The 23,204-nt window shown below is 37.3% G+C and overlaps 1 protein-coding gene across 1 annotated transcript in view; it reads left to right on the forward strand.

The window, feature by feature from the left end:
* LOC138986934 (complement factor H-related protein 4-like) overlaps nucleotides 1-23,204 on the forward strand; it is a gene marked incomplete at its 5' end in the record, with an annotated part of 89,955 nt that overhangs the window by 37,189 nt on the left and 29,562 nt on the right. The window contains 2 exons of the mRNA XM_070366919.1: nucleotides 10,898-11,080; nucleotides 11,519-11,707. Of these exons, the coding sequence (XP_070223020.1) occupies nucleotides 10,898-11,080; nucleotides 11,519-11,707 (372 nt within the window). The remainder of the gene's footprint in view (nucleotides 1-10,897; nucleotides 11,081-11,518; nucleotides 11,708-23,204) is intronic.

Raw genomic sequence — 23,204 nt, forward strand, 5'->3', positions numbered from 1 at the left:
GGAGTTTATCACCTCGCTCACTCTGCACTGAACTGGGGAGAGGAGCTGTGGCAAATGCCTGCATGCTACTTCAAACCTTGTGCCTTCTGCACCATGATTTAGCTCTTTGTAGTCCCCAGGCACGATACAAAGTTTGGGTTTCATCAGCTCTCAGAGACAGGTTAGTTAGAAGCCAATTCCTCAGGCAGAGCTGGAAAAGATGAAGGTCCAGATGTACCGTCTGACTCCTTCCATGGAGAAACTGGGAGTTGCTCACTCTTCATTAAGCTAGGCGAAGACCTGTGAGAAGTGCTGGTACAGATTCATAACTGCCACTTAATTTCTGTAATCCCAGGAGATTGGAAATCCTAGGCTTCTCAGAGGCAGGCTAATTGGAAGCCTGACCCTGGACTATCAGTTGGAAAATCCGAGACCTAGGTTGTGGATCAAACTCTTCTCCCAGGAGAAGCTGGGAGTTGAGTATTCCCTTCAAACTGTATGGTCCTCTGCTGCATGGATTTTATTGCAAGAATGTGTCTTAGTTTTCCCTGCCACTTAGGATTTGGCATTTTCTCACCAGCCTTAAATGCAGAACTTCTCATCTACTCTTTCTATTTTGAATAAAGGAGCTGATACACACAATGGCTGTTAATTCAGTGTGTCTGTGGAGGGAAGGAGAGGTCAAGGTGGCCTATTTCATTCTCTTACTAATACCACTGCATTCTTTCCAAATTGTATGTGTTGGGTTTGTTTGCTTTTCTATTTTCAACTTTAAGTAAAAACGATTATTGATTTTTAGTCTTTATCATGTTCTATTATTGCTATGTAATTCTAAAGTTCCCCTCAGATGACACTTTTGTGTCATCTCATAAATCTTATAAAACTTTACTTATCATGGTGTTATTTTCATTCAATTCAAAATAGTCAAAGTTTTCTCTTCATTTCTTCTTTATCCATGCATTACTAAAAAAAATTAGTTGAGTGCTATGAAGATATCTAGTAAGTGACAGAATTGTACTTTTCCAAGTTTAGTTATTCATGGTTTGAAGGATCAGCACTTTGACCTTAGTAGACTGAGGTCTACAATGCATGTATTGATCTTTGTCATCTTCATTGAACTCCATGTACTGATATGCACCCAGTTTTGATGACATTTCACATTCTCAGAGACAAAGGCTGGGATCACTATGGTGAAAGATTCTATGATCATCACCTGATCTGTGTTCTGGGTTGTTTAAGAGATCCTGACTAGACAATACTTTCAACAAATCTCAGGAAAGGAAACCCATTGCTAAAAGATTTCTGACATGCTGTGGGATTCCAGATCATTTAGACAAACAGATTTCTAATAATTTCCTAGAAGAGATTCTGAATATTTTAAATCTTGCATTGTTCTAGAATATGGAGGAGAAGGCAATGGCAACCCACTCCAGTACTCTTGCCTGGAAAATCCCATGGACGGAGAAGCCTGGTAGGCTTCAGTTTATGGGGTTGCGAAGAGTCAGACACGACTGAGCGACTTCACTTTTACTTTTCACTTTCATGCATTGGAGAAGGAAATTGCAACCCACTCCAGTGTTCTTGCCTGGAGAATCCTAGGGATGGCAGAGCCTGGTGGGCTGCCGTCTCTGGGTCGCACAGAGTCGGACAAGACTGAAGTAACTTAGTAGTAGTAGTAGCAGAATATGGAAATAAAGTGAATTCATTTAATATCTTTGGAAACTCATAGTTTTTTCTTTTGGGTTTTTCTGTCTGACACAGGAACTTAAATGATTAGATTTTTCTGTTTAATAGTCATAAACTACTCTCCTTTTTTGTATCTTTACCTTATTTGGGTCCTTATGAAATGTGTATCAAATATATGCTTACCTTTTCTTTATGCTTTCTCCCTTTTAGAAACATGTTCAAAATACAATATAACAATTGAGAATGGATTTTTGTCTGAATCTGCCTCTACGTATCCCCTAAATAAACAAACAGAATATAAGTGTAAGTCAGGATATGTAACAGCAGATGGTAAGACATCAGGCTTGATTACATGTCTGCAAAATGGATGGTCATCTCAACCTGTCTGCATTAGTAAGTAATTCATTATCTTAGTATTCTTTATGCTGATGATAACTATATAAAAGTACTCTTTAACTATATATTTTTATCCTTATTTCTTTCTTTCTTTCTTTTTTTTTTTTCCTGAGGGATAGTCATATGAAATGTTTGTGGTTCCAAGGTTGTATTTGAAAAGATCAGGTACAAAGCTTTGGGAAATGTATATCATTTTTTTAATGATTAATTATAGTGGAGTACAATATCATTGTACCCTTTAGGTCAAGGTTTTTTCACTTTAAAACATCTTGTGACTAAAAAACAATTTTGCTAGGAGCCTTATCAGTATTCTAAGACAAATTCATTTATTTTTAGCTGAGACCTTTATGCTGATTGCATCTGCTTTTATTTTAAGGGACTCTTAAGCCAGAGTCTCTCCTCCTAAGCCTAAAAGTTATTTTTTTTTTTATGCAAAGATATAAGGTCATGGCACATAAGCTTCAAATAACGTGATGTATAGTTCATATGTTTGAATGTCTAGGGTAGATATCTTTGTGAAAAATTCTCTCTTAGGAAATCTTCATAAACATCTAGTTAGCAGAGACAGAGAAACACTTTTAGACAGGACCAAATTCTGCTATGCTGAAAGTTTTCCTGTAGCAACACATAGATATTTATGTAGATTTTCTAAGAACAGTCTGCTGAATTTGTCTTTTTCATCCCAAAGCTGCACAGTGATATTTTTGAGGTGATATTTTAATTATTCACTTTAAGTGAAGTGGGTATTTATAATATCCATTTCTACTATTTCTGTTTTATTTTTTCCAATGTCTATGCTTGCTACAAGCACTACACTCTTAAAATTAAAAATGTCACCCCATATCAAGCTTATTTTATATTAATATATGACAATTTTCCATCCTAACACTCTTTTTCTGAAAAAATGTTTCTATTATTATATATTACTATCATAATTTTGCTTTAACACATTATGAAATTTGAAGTAAATTATTTAAACCTTTATTAACATCAGTCTATGGTGTAGGTGAAAACTAATATTGTTAATATATTTTCTTGTAAATAGCTACAAATAATAGAACTATGTATTCAACCTTGATAAGTATAAAGAATATACAACAATTAAAAATATAGTTGGAGATGTACAAGCTAAATTTAGAAAGGTGTAGGACTAGAGATTAAATTGACAACGTCCGTTGGATCACAGAAAAAGCGAAGGAAATGCAGAAAAACATCTACTTCTACTTCATTGACTACACTAAAGTCTTTGACTGTGTGGATCACAACACACTGTGGACAATTCTTAATGAGATGGGTCTAATTGACCACTTTACCTTCCTCCCGAGAAACCAGTATGCAGGTAAAGAGCCAACAGTTAGAACCAGACATGGAGCAACAAACTGGTTCAAAATTGGAAAAGTCTAATTGACCACCTTATCTGCCTCCTGAGAAACCAGTATGCAAGTAAGGAACCAACAGTTAGAACCAGACATGGAGCAACAAACTGGTTCAAAATTGGAAAAGGAGTATGTCAAGGCTGTATATTGTCACCCTGCTCATTTGACTTATATGCAGAGTACATCATATAAAATATCAGGCTGAAAGAATCACAAGCTGGAATCAAGATTGCTAAGAAAAACACTGATAACCTCAGAAACACAGATGACACTACTCTAATGAGAGAAAGCAAAGAGGAAAGCTATGAAAACCTCGACAGCATGATAAGAAGCAGAGACATCACTTTACCAACAAAGGTTCATATTGTCAAAGTTATGGTTTTTCAAGCAGTAATGTATGGATGTGAATGTCTGAGCACAAAGAAGGCTGAGTACCAAAGAATTGATTTTTTGAACTCTGGTGCTGGAGAAGACTCTTGAGAGTCCCTTATACTGCAAGGAGATCAAGCCAGTCAATCCTAAAAGAAATCAGTCCTGAATATTCATTGGAAAGACTGATGCTGAAGCTGAAGCTCCAGTATTTTGGCCACCTGATGAGAAGAGCTGACTCATTGGAAAAGAACTTGATATTGAAAAACATTAAGCACAGGAGGAGAAGAGACATCAGAGGATAAGATGGTTGGATAGCATGATCAACAGAATGGACAAGACTTTGAGCAAACTTTGGGAGTTAGTGAGGGACAGGGAAGCCTGGCTTGCTACAATCCATGGGGTTGCAAAGATTCAGAAACGACGGAGTGACTGAACAACATAACAGGAACTGATTATAATGTATCTTGACATTAAATTCTTTGGATCTATCCCATTTGGAATTCACTGAGCATTTTTAATACGTAGCTGTTGTTTTGGTTAGTCGCTAAGTCATATGCCCTATTTGAGAAATTTTTAGCCATTGTTTTTCAAGAATAATTTTGGAGTGCATTTCCTCTACAATATTGTGTTAGTTTCTAGTGTACATCAAAGTGAATCAACTACACATATACACATACCTTCTTTCTTTTGGATTTTCTTTCCATTTGGACCATCAGAAAATAATGGCACAGAGAACCCAGCCATTATGATTTTATCTATTATTCATTATCTTCGATTTCATGTTCAACAGTTCTTTGCTATCTTCCCACAGGTCCTTGAAGCTATGTCCATTTTCTTTTCAGTCTACTTTCAAAGTTAGTTTATCTTCAAACTTATTCATCCTTCTGCTGTCTGCAGTGTATTGTTGAGCCATGTAGTTTTTTAAATAACTTATTTTCTGGTTCTATCAATTGGACTGGATTTTTTTTTAAATTTTATTTTATTTTTAAACTTTACAATATTGTATTAGTTTTGCCAAATATCGAAATGAATCCACCACAGGTATACCTGTGTTCCCCATCCTGAACCCTCCTCCCTCCTCCCTCCCCATACCCTCCCTCTGGGTCGTCCCAGTGCACCAGCCCCAAGCATCCAGTATCGTGCATCAAACCTGGACTGGAGACTCGTTTCATACATGATATTATACATGTTTCAATGCCATTCTCCCAAGTCTCCCCACCCTCTCCCTCTCCCACAGAGTGCATAAGACTGATCTATACATCACTGTCTCTTTTGCTGTCTCGTACACAGGGTTATTGTTACCATCTTTCTAAATTCCATATATATGCGTTAGTATACTGTATTGGTGTTTTTCTTTCTAGCTTACTTCACTCTGTGTAATAGGTTCCAGTTTCATCCATCTCATTAGAACTGATTCAAATGTATTCTTTTTAATGACTGAGTAATACTCCATTGTGTATATGTACTACAGCTTTCTTATCCATTCATCTGCTGATGGGCATCTAGGTTGCTTCCATGTCCTGGCTATTATAAACAGTGCTGCGATGAACATTGGGGTACACGTGTCTCTTTCCCTTCTGGTTTCCTCACTGTGTATGCCCAGCAGTGGAATTGCTGGATCATAAGGCAGCCGGATGGGAAACTTTGACTTGCACCCTACATGGCAGTAATGGAGGCCTGATTAATGAGGGAGTCCAATAACATCCTTAGTCTCAAGATATAAAAGCTCATCTGTCCGAATAAAGTTGAAAATCACTTATCAGGCCAAGACCAGGTAAGGCTCAAAAGAGAAAAAACAATCAACAGAAGAAAACACTGAGATGACACAGATATGGTCATCTCAGTGTGAAGGCTTCATCCAAAATTTCCATATCTGTGTCGTCTCAGTGTGAAGGCTTCATCCAAAATTTCCATATCTGTGTCATCTCAGTGTGAAGGCTTCATCCAAAATTTCCATATCTGTGTCATCTCAGTGTGAAGGCTTCATCCAAAATTTCCATATCTGTGTCCTCTCAGTGTGAAGGCTTCATCCAAAATTTCCATATCTGTGTCATCTCAGTGTGAAGGCTTCATCCAAAATTTCCATATCTGTGTCATCTCAGTGTGAAGGCTTCATCCAAAATTTCCATATCTGTGTCATCTCAATGTGAAGGCTTCATCCAAAATTTCCATATCTGTGTCATCTCAGTGTTTTCTTCTGTTGATTGTTTTTTCTTTTTTGAGCCTTACTTGGTCTTGGCCTGATAAATGATTTTCAACTTTATTCGGACAGATGAGCTTTTATATCTTGAGACTAAGGATGTTATTGGACTCCCTCATTAATCAGGCCTCCATTACTGCCATGTAGGGTGCAAGTCAAAGCTTCTCATCCGGCTTCCTCTGAATTAGGAGAAAGGGCAGAGGTTTCTTGTTCCCCCATCATGTGGGTGGAAATGAGGGCTATTTTCATGGCTCCTGTAGATCAAGACAGGGAAAGGATTGGTCTTAGATTTCTACATTGGTGTGTTTCTAGACTAAATATGCTCAGTTCAATCACTCAGTCATGTCCAACTCTTTGCAAACCCATGAACTGCAGCACTCCAGGCCTCCCTGTCCATCACCAACTCCCAGAGCTTACTCAAATTCATGGTCATCGAGTTGGTGATGCCATCCAACCATCTCATCCTCTGCCGTCCCCTTCTCCTCCCATCTTTAGTGTTTACCAGCATCAGGATCTTTTCAAATGAGTTAGTTCTTTAGATCAGGTGGCCAAAGTATTGGAGTTTCAGCTTCATCATCAGTCCTTCTAGTGAATATTCAGGACTGATCTTTAGGATTGACTGGTTGGATATCCTTGTTGTCCAAGGGACTCTCAAGAATCTTCTCAAACACCACAGTTCAAAAGCATAAATTTTTCAGTGTTCAGCTTTGTCTGTCATCCAACTCTCACACCCATACATGACCATGGGAAAAATCATACATGACTACTGGCAAAACCATAATTTTGACTTTGTTGGGAAAGTAATATTTATGCTTTTTAATATACTGTCTAGGTTGGTCATAACTTTTCTTCTAAGGAACAAATGTCTTTTAATTTCATGGCTGCAGTCACCATCTGCAGTGATTTTGGAGACCCCCAAAATAAGTCTCTCACTGTTTCCATTGTTTTCCATCTATTTGCCATGAAGTGATGGGACCAGATGCCATGACCTTAGTTTTCCAAACGTTGAGTTTTAAGGCAACTTTTCACTCTCTTCTTTCACTTTCCTCAAGAGACTCTTTAATTCTTCACTTTCTGCCATTAAAGGTGGTGTCATCTACATATCTGAGGTTGTTGATATTTCTCTGCACAATCTTGTTTCAGCTTGTGCTTCATCAGGCCCAGCATTTAGCATGATGTACTCTGCATATAAGTTAAATAAGCAAGGTGACAAAATATAGCCTTGACATACTCCTTTCTTGATTTGGAACCAGTTTGTGGTTCCTTGTCAAGTTCTAACTGTTGCTTCTTGAACTGCATACAGTTTTCTCAAGAGGCATGTCAGGTGTTCTATTCTCATCTCTTTAAGAATTTTCCACAGTTTGTTGGAAAATTCTTTTCCAACAAAGAAATGTTTTCCACACAGTCAAAGGCTTTGGCATAGTCAATAAAGCAGAAGTAGATGATGTTCTGGAATTCTCTTTCTTTTTCTATGATCCAAAGGATTTTAGCAATTTGATCTCTGGTTTCTCTGCCTTTTCAAAATCCAGCGTAAACATCTGGAAGTTCACAGTTCAGTACTGTTGAACTCTAACTTGGAGAATTTTGAGCATTACTTTGCTAGTGTGTGAGATGAGTGCAATCCTGCAGTAGTTTGAACATTCTTAGGGATTGCCTTTCTTTGGGATTGAGATGAAATCTGACCTTTTCCAATCTGTGGCCTCTGCTGAGTTTTCCAAATTTGCTGGCATATTGAGTGCAGTACTTCAACAGCATCATCTTTTAGGATTTGGAGCAGCTCAACGGGAATTCCATCACCTCCACTAGCTTTGTTTGTAGTGATTCTTCCTAAGGCCCACTTGACTCCACATTTCAGGATGTTGTGCTGTTGATGAGTGAGCCCACCATCGTGCTTATCTGCATCATGAAGACCTTTTTTGTATAGTTCTTCTGTGTATTTTGGCCACTTATTATATCTTCTGCCTCTGTTAGGTCCATACCATTTCTCTCCTTTATTGTGCCCATCTTTTCATGAAATATTCCTTTGGTATCTCTAATTTTCTTGAAAAGAACTCTAGTCCTTACCATTCTATTATTTTCCTCCATTTCTTTGCATTGATCACTGAGGAAGGCTTTCTTATCTTTCCTTGCTATTCTTTGGAACTCTGCATTCAAATGGGTTTATCTTTCCTTTTCTCCATTGCCTTTAGCTAGCATCTCTTTTTTTCTCAGCTATTTTTAAGGCCTCCTCAGACAACCATTTTGCCTTTTTACATTACTTTTTTTGGGGGGATGGTCTTGATCACTGCCTCCTGTACAAAGTCACTAACCTTTGTTGATAGTTCTTCAGGCATTCTTTCTTATCAGATCTAATCCTTTGACTCTATTTGTCACTTCCAGTCTATAATCATCAGGGATTTGATTTAGGTCATACTTGAATGGTCTAGGGGTTTTCCTTACTTTCTTCATTTTAAATCTGAATTTGGCAACAAGAAACTCATGATTTGAGCCACAGTCAGCTCCAAGTCTTGTTTTTGCTAACTGTATAGAGCTTCTCCATCTGTGGCTGCAAAGAATATAACCAATCTGATTTTGGAATTGACCATCTGGTGATGTCCGTGTGTAGAGTCTTCTCTTGTGTTTTTGGAAGTGGATATTTGATATGACCAGAGCACTCCCTTGACAAAACTCTGTTAGCCTTTGCCTTGCTTCATTTTGTACCTCAAAGCCAAATTTGCCTGTTACTCCAGGTATCTCTTGACTTCCTGTTTTGTATTCCAGTCCCCTATAATGAAAAGGACAACTTTTTGGGGTATTAGTTCCAGAAGGTCTTGTAGGTCTTCAGAAAACTGTTCAACTTCTGCCTCTTCAGCATTACTGGTCGGGGCATAGACCTAGATTACTGTGATATTGATTGCTTTGTCTTTGAAATGAACCGAGATTATTCTGTCACTTTTGAGATTTTATCCAAGCACTGCATTTCAGACTCTTTTGTTGACTATCATGGCTACTCCATTTCTTCGAAGGGATTCTTGTCCACAGTAATAGATATAATGGTCATTTGAGTCAAATTCACCCATTTCATTTCATTTTAATGTTCACTAATTCCTAAAATGTTGATGTTCACTCTTACCAACCCCTGTTTGACACTTCCAAGTTGCCTTGATTCATGAACCTAACATCCCAGGTTCCTATGCACTATTGCTCTTTACAGCATCAGACTTTACTTCCATCACCAGTCACATCCACAACTGGGTGTTGTTTTTGCTTTGGCTCCATCTCCTTTTTCTTTCTGGAGTTATTTCTTCACTGATCTACAGTAGCATATTGAGCACCTACCGACCTGAGGAGTTCATTTTACAGTGTCCTATCTTTTTGCCTTTCCATATTTTTCATGGGGTTCTCAAGGCAAGAGTACTGAAGTGGTTTGCCATTCCCTTCTCAAGTGGACCATGTTTTGTCAGGACTCGCCACCATGACCCATTTGTCTTGAGTGGCCCTACAGGGCATGGCTCAGAGTTTCATTGAGTTAGACAAGGTTGTGGTCCATGTGATCAGAATGGTTAATGTTCTGTGACTGTGATTTTCATTCCGTCTGCCCTCTGATGGATAAGGTTAAGAGGCTTATGGAAGATTCCTGATGGGAGAGACTGACTCATGGGGAAACTGAGTCTTGGTCTGATGGAAGGGGCCATGCTCAGTAAATCTTTAGACAAATTTTCTGTTGATGGATGAGGCTGTGTTCCCTCCCTGTTGTTTGACCTGTGGCCAAACTACGGTGGAGGTAAGGAAGATAATGTTGACCTCCTTCAAAAGGTCTTATGCATGCACTACTGCACTCAGTGCCCCCAACCCTGCAGCAGGCCATCACCAACCCAAGCTTCAGCCAGTCTCCTGGGCACTCACGTTCAAGTCTGGGTCAGTCTCTTGTGGGGTCACTGCTCCTTTCTCCTGGGTCCTGGTGCTCACAAGGTTTTGTTTGGGACCTCTAAGAGTCTATTTCCACAGTCCTGTGTAAGTTCTGGTGACTCTATTGTGGGGGGATGTTGACCTCCTCCAAGAAGGTTCATGCCATACCCAGATCTACTACACCCAGAGCCCCTGCCCCTGCAGCAGTCCACTGCTCACCCATAATTCTACAGGAGACACTCAAACACAGTTCTGACTCAGTCTCTGTGGGGTCTCTGGGTCCTGGTGCACACAAGGTGTATTTCTAGACTAAGTCAGTATTGTGACAATTGTTTGTGTCTTGCTAAGCTACTCTTTTCTGGGCCTTTTATTAAAGAGATCAACTGCTTTATGAGATTTTTTCTTTCTGGACTTGTATTACGTCTGGGTTGCAGTCTCAGGGGCCCATTTGGGATACATAGATGGCAAAATGAAAACTGCAAGGACTCTCTTCAGTGTAATTCTTTCAATCCCGAGGTCCCTAAGCAGATTGACTTCTCTACTTGTTTCACAGTCTCCTGTGTTAGTTTTTATACTGTATCAGGACCTTTATTTGTCAGAAGGAATACTTAGCAGATGCCATAAGCACAAACATTTTTACCTCATCTTGTCCAGAAATGGAAGTCAAAATTTCATTTCAAACACTGCAACATGTTGTTTAAAAGGGTCAATTTTTTTAATCTTAGCTATCCATCTTTCCAGCATATATTCTGAAAGAAATATGTTTTATCATCAGGACACTGCAAAGCAGACATATTTGTTAATGTACTATATGTGCTTCCATGGGGGTAAAAATTAGGTCTTAAAATGTGCATTTCTGATTAAGTGATTAAAATTCCTTCTACAAATCATTTCTGTCATAAGAAGTCATAAGTTTTGATTTTATATATTTGGCTACATTTTTATTTATTTAAAACTGTACGGGTGGTCTTTGAATAAATCAAGCACCATTATTTTTTAGACTCTCAAGGAAAATGTGGGCCTCCACCACCAATAGACAACGGAGACATTACCTCACTCCTGCAATCGGTGTATCCTCCAGGAATGAGTGTTGAGTACCAGTGTCAGGCCTACTATGAACTACAGGGAAACAGAAACGTAGTATGTCAGAATGGAGAGTGGTCAGAACCACCAAAATGCTTAGGTAAATGCTTTAAACTTCTCTTGGATCCTGGGATAATCCTTGTACACAGCATAATGTTTAACTGTTAATAGAATTTTTATGGATTAAATAACAACCATTCTTTTTCATGCTTTACAACCAAGTGTTCATATCTGTATATAGAAATAAAGTTAGAAAATTTCATGTTTGAGCAACAGTGGTTCCTTAATGAAGGGTCTTCATATGATAACTGACATTATGAATCTTTCATTATAACATTTAATGATCACACTAAACGAAGTATCTCATTCTTGTAATATTAAATTTTTAATATAATGAAACCTACATTATAGATTTTCAGTGTATTTGTTTGGAAAAGTTTTGAGGAGGAATATTTGGAACAAAGTTCTTGAAACCCTGAAATTCTATAGAAAGCATTTGCATACTACTAAAATTTTTGTTTATTTTCTTTAACTTTAGAGGCATGTGTAATTTCAGAAGAAACGATGAGAAAACATCACATACAGTTAAGATGGAAACCTGATACAAAACTTTACTTTAAAACAGAGGATAATATTGAATTCATGTGTCAACATGGTTATCATCCAGTGACACCAGAACATACATTTCAAACAACCTGTCGGGAAGGAAAGGTGGTGTATCCTAGCTGTGGAAAAAACATTGACTAAATGCAGTTGTAAAATTGAAATATGTACATGTATTCAGATTTTTCCTGATTAATTCAATTTTGTTTATTTTATCAAGTAGTTTCTAACTCATCTTGAATCATAAAACAGATTTATGTTAAATATGTGGTAACGATGTAATTGAAAGATGGAAGACCAATGAATCACTTCTTAAAAGTGCCTCATTAAACTTTGCAAGTCAAAATGTTATGTGTCTTGTTCATGAAACATTTACAGCAAGAAGTTAGATTCAATCACTTCCATGCCTCTTTCCATCCATCAGTTTCCTAACGTTCTTAAATCTTTCTCCATTACTTCTGAAGGCTTTCTGAAACTGTTTTAGAAGACATGGGAAAAAAGTGTGGAAAGAAATGGAAAACTTCAAAATATTGATAATATCACTTAACAAACATATAAAAGCAAACTATGTCATACCTATGTCAGTAATTAAGTATAGTTCATCTTACTTTTGCTCATCTATCAATAGATTAATAAACCAAAAATGATGAAATACATAATATTTTCATTTCAGTTCATTTCAGTCATTCAGTCATGTCTGACTCTTTGTGACCCCATGGACTGCAGCACCTCAGGCCTCCCCTGTCCAGTACTAACTCCCGGAGTTTACTCAAACTCATGTGCATCAAGTTGGTGATGCCATCTAACCATCTCATCCTCTGTCACCACCTTCTCCTCCTGCCTTCAATCTTTCACAGCATCAGGGTGTTTTCAAATGGGGCAGTTTTTCGCATCATGTGGCCAAAGTGTTGGAGTTTCAGTTTCAGCATCAGTCCTTCCAATGAATATTCAGGACTGATTTCCTTTAGGATGGACTGGTTGGATCTCATAATATTTTACAATATGCTCATCAAAGTACACATAATAATTCAAATAAAGAGCAATGAGAATCATATTGCATAACTATTATAACATGGAATATAAGTGATTAAAAACTTCAACATTAAGTATAAACACACACATAAAGACACTGCTGTAAATACTGAATATCTTTTTATAGAAAAATATTGACAAGAAGTGTAAGAAAACACTTAGAATAGCTATAGTTGAATATACAGATAATAGGTGTAAATGTGCTTAACTTCTTTTTACTTACATGAATTTTTAAATTTTTATGTTCTTTAATATACACCACCTTTGAACCACAAAATATTTTCTAAAATGAAGATATATACTAAGTGAAACAACATATGTTGAGAGCTTTGGAGATCGATTTGTAATGATCTCCAGGTCTAGTATCATTCTCCTGATTTTGCTGGTACAGAGTGTTTTAGAAACATGCACCAACAGTCTGAAAGGTGATTTTTATATCCATAAATTTTAAACAGCATATTAAGCTTAAATCAGTTAACTATAAACATTTAAAATTTATAAATATACAAATTTTAATATTAAAATATAGATATAAATAATTAAGCTAAAATATTTAAGGTGATATCTTATTACTTTGTACTGCATCAAATCAAGTGGCCTTCGCTATTGATGCTGATTGATCTAAATCTGAATTGCTAGTAACAGCTGGTTTTCTCACCCTTAAATGAAATTGTTACAATTGACAAGTTATCTTTGCTGTAAATCTTAACATTTTTGTAGATATTATTTCTCCAAAATTTTCAACTAATGGTTGTAGAGTCTCTTTAAGACCCGAGGCTGCAAGCAGTTATTTCATTGTTGTCTAGAAAATGGTGATTTTTTAAAGATCAGTCCTATCATTTTTCTGCATTTATTGCCATTCTGTGTAAAGATGAGTGTTAATTTACAGACTCAGTTCATATTCAACTTTCACCTAAAGAGTTTTAGCAAATCTTTCAAATAATTTGTTTTTAAATAATTTTTAAATTGATATATAGTTGATTTACAATAGTTTTAGGTGTATAACACAGAGATTCACAATTTTTAAAGATTATACTGCATTTAGAGTTATTGTAAAATATTGGTTATACTTTCTGTGTTGTATGGTATGTCCTTGGAGCTTCTTTATTTTATACATAATACTTAACACCTCTTAATCAAGTATACCTATCTTGTCCCTCCCTTTATCTGTATCTATGAGTCTGTTTCTGTTTTGTTATATTCATTAATTTTCTTTATTTTTTTGATTCCACATATAAATGATATCATACTGTATTTGTATTTCCCTGTATGACAAATTTCACAAAGAATAATACCTTCCAAGTCCATTTATGTTGTTTAAAATGGCAAAACTTCATTCTTATCTATAGTTACTTGGCCCATTGTGCAAAAAAAAAAAATATATATATATACATACACACACATAATGCAGTGGTTTTGGGTAAATCTACTATAAAGATAAGAAAAGCAGTATGTCTTTTTTCAGTGTAGTCTTGGTTATTGAAGTTAAGCTAGGGAATAAAAGATTTAACTTTGAGTCATGTTGACCCAAATTGATCTGTTTACACTAAGGAGTATTAATTAATTTCCTAGCTGACATGGCTTTTGACTAAGCATATTTGAAGACATTGTTTTTAAAAAGTAGGAAAAAAAGCTGTGAAGTCTAACTTATTTCGCATGAATCTAGTGTGCAAGGGTGGGAGGTAAAACAGTGGAATTTTTTACAATTGCCCCAGTATTTCAGGGGGCTCAGATCAGATCAGATCAGTTGCTCAGTTGTGTCCGACTCTTTGCGACCCCATGAATTGCAGCACGCCAGGCCTCCCTGTCCATCACCAACTCCCAGAGTTCACTCAGACTCACGTCCATCGAGTCAGTGATGCCATCCAGCCATCTCATCCTGTTTCGTTCCCTTCTCCTCCTGCCCCCAATCCCTCCCAGCATCAGAGTCGTTTCCAATGAGTCAACTCTTCGCATGAGGTGGCCAAAGTACTGGAGTTTCAGCTTTAGCATCATTCCTTCCAAAGAAATCCCAGGGCTGATCTCCTTCACAATGGACTGGTTGGATCTCCTTGCAGTCCAAGGGACTCTCAAGAGTCTTCTCCAACACCACAGTTCAAAAGCATCAATTCTTCAGCGCTCAGCCTTCTTCACAGTCCAACTCTCATATCCATACGTGACCACAAGAAAAACCATAGCCTTGATTAGATGAAACTTTGTTGGCAAAATAATGTCTCTACTTTTGAATATGCTATCTAGGTTGGTCATAACTTTCCTTCCAAGGAGTAAGGGTCTTTTAATTTCATGACTGCAGTCACCATCTGTAGTGATTTTGGAGCCCAGAAAAATAAAGTCTGACACTGTTTCCCCATCTATTTCCCATGAAGTGATGGGACTGGATGTCATGATCTTCGTTTTCTGAATGTTGAGCTTTAAAGCCAACTTTTTCACTCTCCACTTTCACTTTCATCAAGAGGCTTTTTAGTTCCTCTTCACTTTCTGCCATAAGGGTGCTGTCATCTGCATATCTGAGGTGATTGATATTTCTCCCAGCAATCTTGATTCCAGCTTGTGTTTCTTCCAGTCCAGCATTTCTCATGATATAAGTTAAATAAACAGGGTGACAATATACAGCCTTGACGTACTCCTTTTCCTATTTGGAACCAGTCTGTTGTTCCATGTCCAGTTCTAACTGTTGCTTCCTGACCTGCATACAGATTTCTGAAGAGGCAGATCAGGTGGTCTGGTATTCCCATCTCTTTCAGAGTTTTCCACAGTTTATTGTGATCCACACAGTCAAAGACTTTGGCATAGTCAATAAAACAGAAATAGATGTTTTTCTGGAACTCTCTTGCTTTTTCCATGATCCAGAGGATGTTGGCAATTTGATCTCTGGTTCCTCTGCCTTTTCTAAAACCAGCTTGAACATCATGAAGTTTTAGGTTCACATATTGCTGAAGCCTGACTTGGAGAATTTTGAGCATTACTTTACTAGCGTTTGAGATGAGTGCAATTGTGTGGTAGTTTGAGCATTCCTTGGCATTGCCTTTCTTTGGGATTGGAATGAAAACTGACCTTTTCCAGTCCTGTGGCCACTGCTAAGTTTTCCAAATTTGCTGGCATATTGAGTGCAGCACTTTCACAGCATCATCTTTCAGGATTTGGAATAGCTCAACTGGGATTCAGAAGGCTAGTTACAATAAATAAATAAATAAAGTTTTCTTTAGTCTTTTCTCAATTGTACTAAGACATCTAATATGTTTGAAAACACACAGTGAAAAAATATATATCTATAAATATGTACCGCTAGGGTATGAAGTTAAGTGAAAGCATCATCCCTTGTGGTACCAAAGAATAGGCAATGGTCTGGCACCTTAAATAAGTACTAGAGAGGAAAATCTAGACATATTTTGTAAGTCTGCAATGTGAAATACCAGGAGAAAAAGAATTACATACAAGATGGCAAATGTGGAAAACATAATGAAGAGTGGGTCTAAGGAAGTAACCTGGACAGTAAGAAGACAAATTATTTTTTCAATCTCAGTGAAAGGTTATGATTTTCTAAGCCAAAAATGAGACGAGCATGTACTATGTGCAGATCATTATTTGCAAATATGAAAATCTTGAAAAAATCTCAGACTTAATTTTTATTTTAAAAACAAATTTTTTAAAATTTTATTTAATTTTTAAACTTTACATAATTGTATTAGTTTTGCCAAATATCAAAATGAATCCACCACAGGTATACATGTGTTCCCCATCCTGAACCCTCCTCCCTCCTCCCTCCCCAATAGAGTTGATTTATAATGTGTAATTTCAGATGCATTGCAAAGTGAATCAGTTAAAGATATACACTTTTCTTAAAGGTTATTTTCCCATATAGGCTATAAAAAAGTATGGAGTAGAGTCCCCTGTGTTATATAGTAGATCCTTATTTGTTGTCTATTTTATATATAGTAGTCTGTATATATCAGACTTCTTTCTTTTTTAAATTAAAGAATTATGAACAGATCCTGTTGCTACTGCTGCTGATCCTACACAGTCATTTCTCTTGGGGGGAAGTGGCTTTATCATCATACTAAAATACAAATGATAAATTATACAGTCCAAGTCTAATATCAAGAAAGCAAATTAGGTTTATACTAATGCCTTATGAGAAGTCAATCTATTAAATACATCAAGAATATTTAAGTGTAAGATCTTTTAGTAATTAAGAAAATATATAGAACAAAATACAATGGTTTCAGAATCACTCTTAAAAATAATTATTTTTAATGGAGTAACTCACAAACACAAAATTAAAAAACAAAACTCACAATACAATGTTTAAGCGGTTGATATCAAATTTTTATAAAAAGTGTAGTACACAGGGTTGACAGAAAAATGCCATGTTCATTTTTAAATTTTGATATTTTGTATTTGCAGTTATTCTATTAAAAATAGATTTCTTTTAGAGTTACATAATTGCTTTAAATTAAATGGAAGAAATAAAACAAAGAAGTATAGTTTTCACATATGAAAAATAAAATCTGACTTTATTCAGGTACTTTAGGTACAATAAGCTTACACTTTTTCAGCACACAGTTCAAGAAATTTTGACAAATATATACATTTGCATAAGAATCATAACTATAGGCATTTGTGCATGCTAAGTCACTTTAGTCATGTCCGACTCTCTGAGACTCCAGGGACTGTAGCCTGACAGGGTCCTCTGTCCATGGGTTCTCCAAGTAACAATACTGGAGTGGGTTGTGATTTCCTTCCCTAGGGGATTTTCCCAACCCAGGGATCAAATGCCCGTCTTTTAAGTCTCCTGCATTGTCTTCTGGGTTCTTTACCATTTGCGCCACCTGGCATGATGAAGCCCAATGGGACACAAAGAGTCGGACATGCCTGAGTGACTGAACTGACTGAACCGAGTGCCATCTGGGCTGAGAAGACTGGACTTCAAGTCGCATTAAAAGACACTTGCTCCTTGAAAGTATGCTATTTAATTTCACTTCAAGTTAAAAGACTTTTGCTCCTTGGAAGAAAAATACCATACCTAGACAGCATACTAAAAAGCAGAGATATTACTTTGCCGACAAAGGTCTGTATAGTCAAAGCTATGTTTTTTCCAGTAGCATGTACAGACGTGAGAGCTGGACAATAAAAAGGCTGAGTGGTGAAGAATTGTTGCCTTTGAACTGTTTGCTGGAGAAGACTCTTGAGACTCCCTTAGCCTGTAAGAAGATGAAACCAGTCAATCCTAAAAGAAATCAACCCTGAATATTCACTGGAAGTACTGTCGCTGAAGCTGAAGTTCCAGTGTTTTGGCCACCTGATGTGAAGAACTGACTCATTAGAAAAGACCCTGATGCTGGGAAAGATTGAAGGCAGGAGAAGAAGGGGACAACAGAGGAAGAGATGGTTGGAAGATATCACTGGCTCAATGGGCATGAGTTTGAGCAAACTCTAGGATATAGTGAAGGACAGGGAAGCCTGGCATGCTACAGTCCATGGGGTCACAAAGAGTCTGAAAGGACTGAGCAACTGAACAACAAGTCACATGCCTAATTTTTTAAGCAAAGGATGGTCTCTGCTCACTGCCAGCTTGATTAGTATGACTCAAATGGCTGTGAAAAACTTCACCTACTCTCTTAAAATATATTATTTAAAGTTAGTATCTGATATATGGCTTTGGAACCAGTCCATATTAGCCACAGTAAGTTGTGCACATAGATATCAGGTGATGAATACAATAACTTATTGTGAAACTACCAACAGAAACAAGTTAGGGACATTTCAAAACTTTGAACTTTGATATTTATTACATGGCACTAATTAACTAGCTTCATTGTAATGCATAAATTCAGTCACACTAGGTAAATGCAAATGAAGCAGATTTTTGAACCCTAAACAGTGCAACTGGAGTATTTGTGGGTGAATTTAACTCAGATGACCATTATATCTACTACTGCAGGCAAGAAATCCTCAGAAGAAATGGAGTAGCCATCGTGGTCAACAAAAGAGTCCAAAATGCAGTACTAGGATGCAATCTCAAAAACGACAGAATGATCTCTGTTCATTTCCAAGGTAAACAATTCAATATCACAGTAATCCAAGTCCATGCCCCAACCAGTAACACTGAAGAACCTGAAGTTGAATGGTTCCATGAAGACCTACAAGACCTTTTAGAACTAACACACCAAAAAGAGGTCCTTTTCATTATAGGGGACTAGAATGCAAAAGTAGGAAGTCAAGAAACACCTGGAGTAACAGGCAAATTTGGCCTTGGAATACAGAATGAAGCAGGGAAAAGACTAATAGAGTTTTCCCAAGAAAATGCACAGGTCATAACAAACACCCTCTTCCAACAACACAAGAGAAGACTCTACACATGGACACCACCAAATGGTCAACACCGAAATCAGATTGATTATATTCTTTGCAGCCAAAGATGGAGAAGCTCTATACACTCAACAAAAACAAGACCAGGAGCTGACTGTGGCTCAGATCATAAACTCCTTATTACCAAATTCAGACTTAAATTGAAGAAAGTAGGGAAAACCACTAGACCATTCAGGTATGACCTAAAGCAAATCCCTTATGATTATACAGTGGAAGTGAGACACAGATTTAAGGGCCTAGATCTGATAGATAGAGTGCCTGATGAACTATGGAATGAGGTTCATGACATTGTACAGGAGACAGGGCTCAAGACCATTCCCATGGAAAAGAAATGAAAAAAGGAAAATGGCTGTCTGGGGAGGCCTTACAAATAGCTGTGAAAAGAAGAGAAGCAAAAAGCAAAGGAGAAAAGGAAAGATATAACCATTGGAATGCAGAGTTCCAAAGAATAGGAAGAAGAGATAAGAAAGCCTTCCTCAGAGATCAATGCAAAAAAAATAGAGGAAAACAAAAGAATGGGAAAGACTAGAGATATCTTCAGGAAAATTAGAGATACCAAGGGAACATTTCATGCAAAGATGGGTTCAATAAAGGACAGAAATGTTATGGACCTAACAGAAGCAGAAGACATTAAGAAGAGGTGGAAAGAATACACAGAAGAACTGTACAAAAAAGATCTTCATGACCCAAATAATCATGATGGTGTATTCACTGACCTAGAGCCAAATATCCTGGAATGTAAAGTCAAGCAGGCCTTGGAAAGCATCACTACAAACAAAGTTAGTGGAGGTGATGGTATTCCAGTTTAGCTATTTCAAATCCTGAAAGATGATGCTGTGAAAGTGCTGCACTCAATATGCCAGCAAATTTGGAAAACTCAGCAGTGGCCACAGGACTGGAAAAGGTCAGTTTTCATTCTAATCTCAAAGAAAGGCAATGCCAAAGAATGCTCAAACTACCACACAATTGCACTGATCTCACATGCTAGTAAAGTAATGCTCAAAATTCTCCAAGTCAGGCTTCAGCAATATGTGAACCGTGAGATTCCAGATGTTCAAGCTGGTTTTAGAAAAGGCAGAGGAACCAGAGATCAAATTGCCAACATCTGCTGGATCATGGGAAAAGGAAGAGAATTCCAGAAAAACATCTATTTCTGCTTTATTGACTATGCCAAAGCCTTTGTATGGATCACAATCAACTGTGGAAAATTCTGAAAGAGATGGAATACCAGACCACCTGACCTGCCTCTTAAGAAATCTGTATGGAGGTCAGGAAGAAGCAGTTAGAACTGGACATGGAACAATAGACTAGTTCCAAATAGGAAAAGGAGTACGTCAAGGCTGTATATTGTCACCCTGCTTATTTAACTTATATGCAGAATACATCATGAGAAAGTCTGGACTGGAAGAAGCACAAGCTGGAATCAAGATTGCTGGGAGAAATATCAATCACCTCAGATATGTAGATGACACCACCCTTATGGCAGAAAGTGAAGAGGAACTAAAAAGCCTCTTGATGAAAGTGAAAGTGGAGAGTGAAAAAGTTGGCTTTAAGTTCAACATTTAGAAAACCAAGATCATGGCATTTGGTCCCATCACTTCATTGGAAATAGATGGGGAAACATTGGAAACAGTTTCAGATTTTATTTTTGGGGGGCTCCAAAATCACTGCAGATGGTGACTGCAGCCATGACATTAAAAGACGCTTACTCCTTGGAAGGAAAGTTATGACCTACCTAGATAGCATATTGAAAAGCAGAGACATTACTTTGCCAACAAAGGTTCGTCTAGTCAAGGCTATGGTTTTTCCTGTGGTCATGTATGGATATGAGAGTTGGACTGTGAAGAAGGCTGAGCAATGAAGAACTGATGTTTTTGAACTGTGGTGTTGGAGAAGACTCTTGAGAGTCCCTTGGACTGCAAGGAGATCCAACTAGTCTATTCTGAAGGAGATCAGCCCTGGGATTTCTTTGGAAGGAATGATGTTAAAGCTGAAACTCCAGTACTTTGGCCACCTCATGCGAAGTGTTGACTCATTGGAAAAGACTCTGATGCTGGGATGTATTGGGGGCAGGAGGAGAAGGGGACAACAGAGGATGAGATGGCTGGATGGCATCACTGACTCGATGGACATGAGTCTGAGTGAACTCTGGGAGTTGGTGATGGACAGGGAGGCCTGGCGTGCTGCGATTCATGGTGTCGCAAAGAGTCGGACATGACTGAGCGACTGATCTGAACTGAACTAAACCATTGGGAAAATTTAACATGTTGTTAATCAATGTCCTTCTCACCTCGTGGTTTTACACTGCTCATCGACAGGGTAAGTTGAAACAGATGTGAGCACTCAGCCTTCCTCCTAAATATAACTATCTACTTTCCTGTGTGTGTGTAATAGTGATTGAATCAACTGGTTAAAATAGTCTGCCCTGTGAGATAACCATAAGAATACCTTAATGGAAAAATGATCAGATATTCATCTAAAAGGGGAAAACAAAATGAATACTTTTCTATGTCTGCTGAGTTCCACAGTGCAAAATGTAGATTATGGGGTCATGTGAATATGCTTACGAAAATGTGAATAGAAAATGTGGCACAGAAAAGTTGATTATAATTCCAGAATGTTTAGGAGACTCTTACTTGTACTATGAGGAAACTTTGGAGAACAATGGTTATTGTTATAATTTTACATATGGTGATTTTTTGCAGGTTCAAATCTCATTTTAAATATGTTCAGTTGACTGTATTGTGATTGTAGCTTAATAAATCTATTAAAGGTCATCAACATCACTGTTAGTTTAAGGCTTTTAAAAATCCAGCTAGGTACCAGATATATTTTCCTTTAACAAAATGTGGAATAATTTCCAGTGTATTGCCAAAACATTTAGAATTATTTTCAGAGAAATGGAAATGTTGACAACCAAAAAAACAAAAAACAAAAACAAAACTTGTCACTTTTGTTTTTAAACTTATAAGTTCTTTGCATTAGTTATCTATTTTTAACACAATAGTGTGTATATGGCAGGCTCAATCTCCCTATTCATCGCTCTACCCTTGGGTCCCCTGGTGTCTCTATATCCATTCTCTATGCCTCTATCTCTATTTTTGCTTTGGAAATAAGTTGATCTGAGTCATTTGTCTAGATTCCTTAAACAAGAAATACTATACAATATTTATTTTTCTCTTTCTGACTTGCCTCACTCTGTATGAACATCTCTAGTTCCATCCATGTCTCTGCAAATTGCACAATCCCATGCCTTTTTATGGCTGAGTAATATTTCAAGGTATATATGTACCACTTCTTCTGTATCTATTCTTCTGTTCATGGACATTTAGGTTGCTTTCTTGTCCTGGCTGTTGTGAATAAAATAGATAACTAATGAGAACTTACTGTGTATCACAGGGAGCTCCACTCAATTATGTCTGGTGACATAAATGCAAAGGAAATACAAAAAAAAGGGGGGAATATATATATACTACTGCTAAGTCACTTCAGTCATGTCCGACTCTTAGTGATCCCATGAACTGCAGCCTACCAGGCTCCTCTGTCCATGGGATTTTTTTTTTTTTTTTTTTTTAATTTTATTTTATTTTTAAACTTTACATAATTGTATTAGTTTTGCCAAATATCAAAATGAATCTGCCACAGGCATACATGTGTTCCCCATCCTGAACCCTCCTCCCTCCTCCCTCCCCACACCACCCCTCTGGGTCGTCCCGTTCGATGCGCGATACTGGATGCTTGGGGCTGTCCATGGGATTTTCTAGGCAAGAGTACTGGAGTCGGGTGCCATTGCCTTTTCCATATATATATATATATATATAAACACATATATATGAATATAAATGATTCGTTTTGATGTACAGCAGAAGCTAACCCAACATTTTTAAAGCAACTCCAATAAAAATTAATGAAAAAGGTAAAGTATATAAATGTATTAATATAAGCAATTAAATCATATTAAAAACAAAGATTTTTAATATGATTTAATTGCTTATATTAATACATTCTTCAGGCAAGAATACTGGAGTGGGTCCCCACTTCCTCTGCAAGGGAATATGCCTGACCCAGGGACCAAACCCACATCTCCTTTGTCTTCTGCATTACAGGTAGATTATTTACCCACTGAGCCATAGGGGAAACCCTATGAAAATGGCAGATTAACCCAAATGTATTTATATCACAGCGAAGTTATCCCACAAGGGACCTTGTAAAGTTCTTGT

Source organism: Bos mutus, unplaced genomic scaffold (assembly GCF_027580195.1).
Source record: "Bos mutus isolate GX-2022 unplaced genomic scaffold, NWIPB_WYAK_1.1 CTG271, whole genome shotgun sequence".
NCBI lineage: Eukaryota > Metazoa > Chordata > Mammalia > Artiodactyla > Bovidae > Bos > Bos mutus.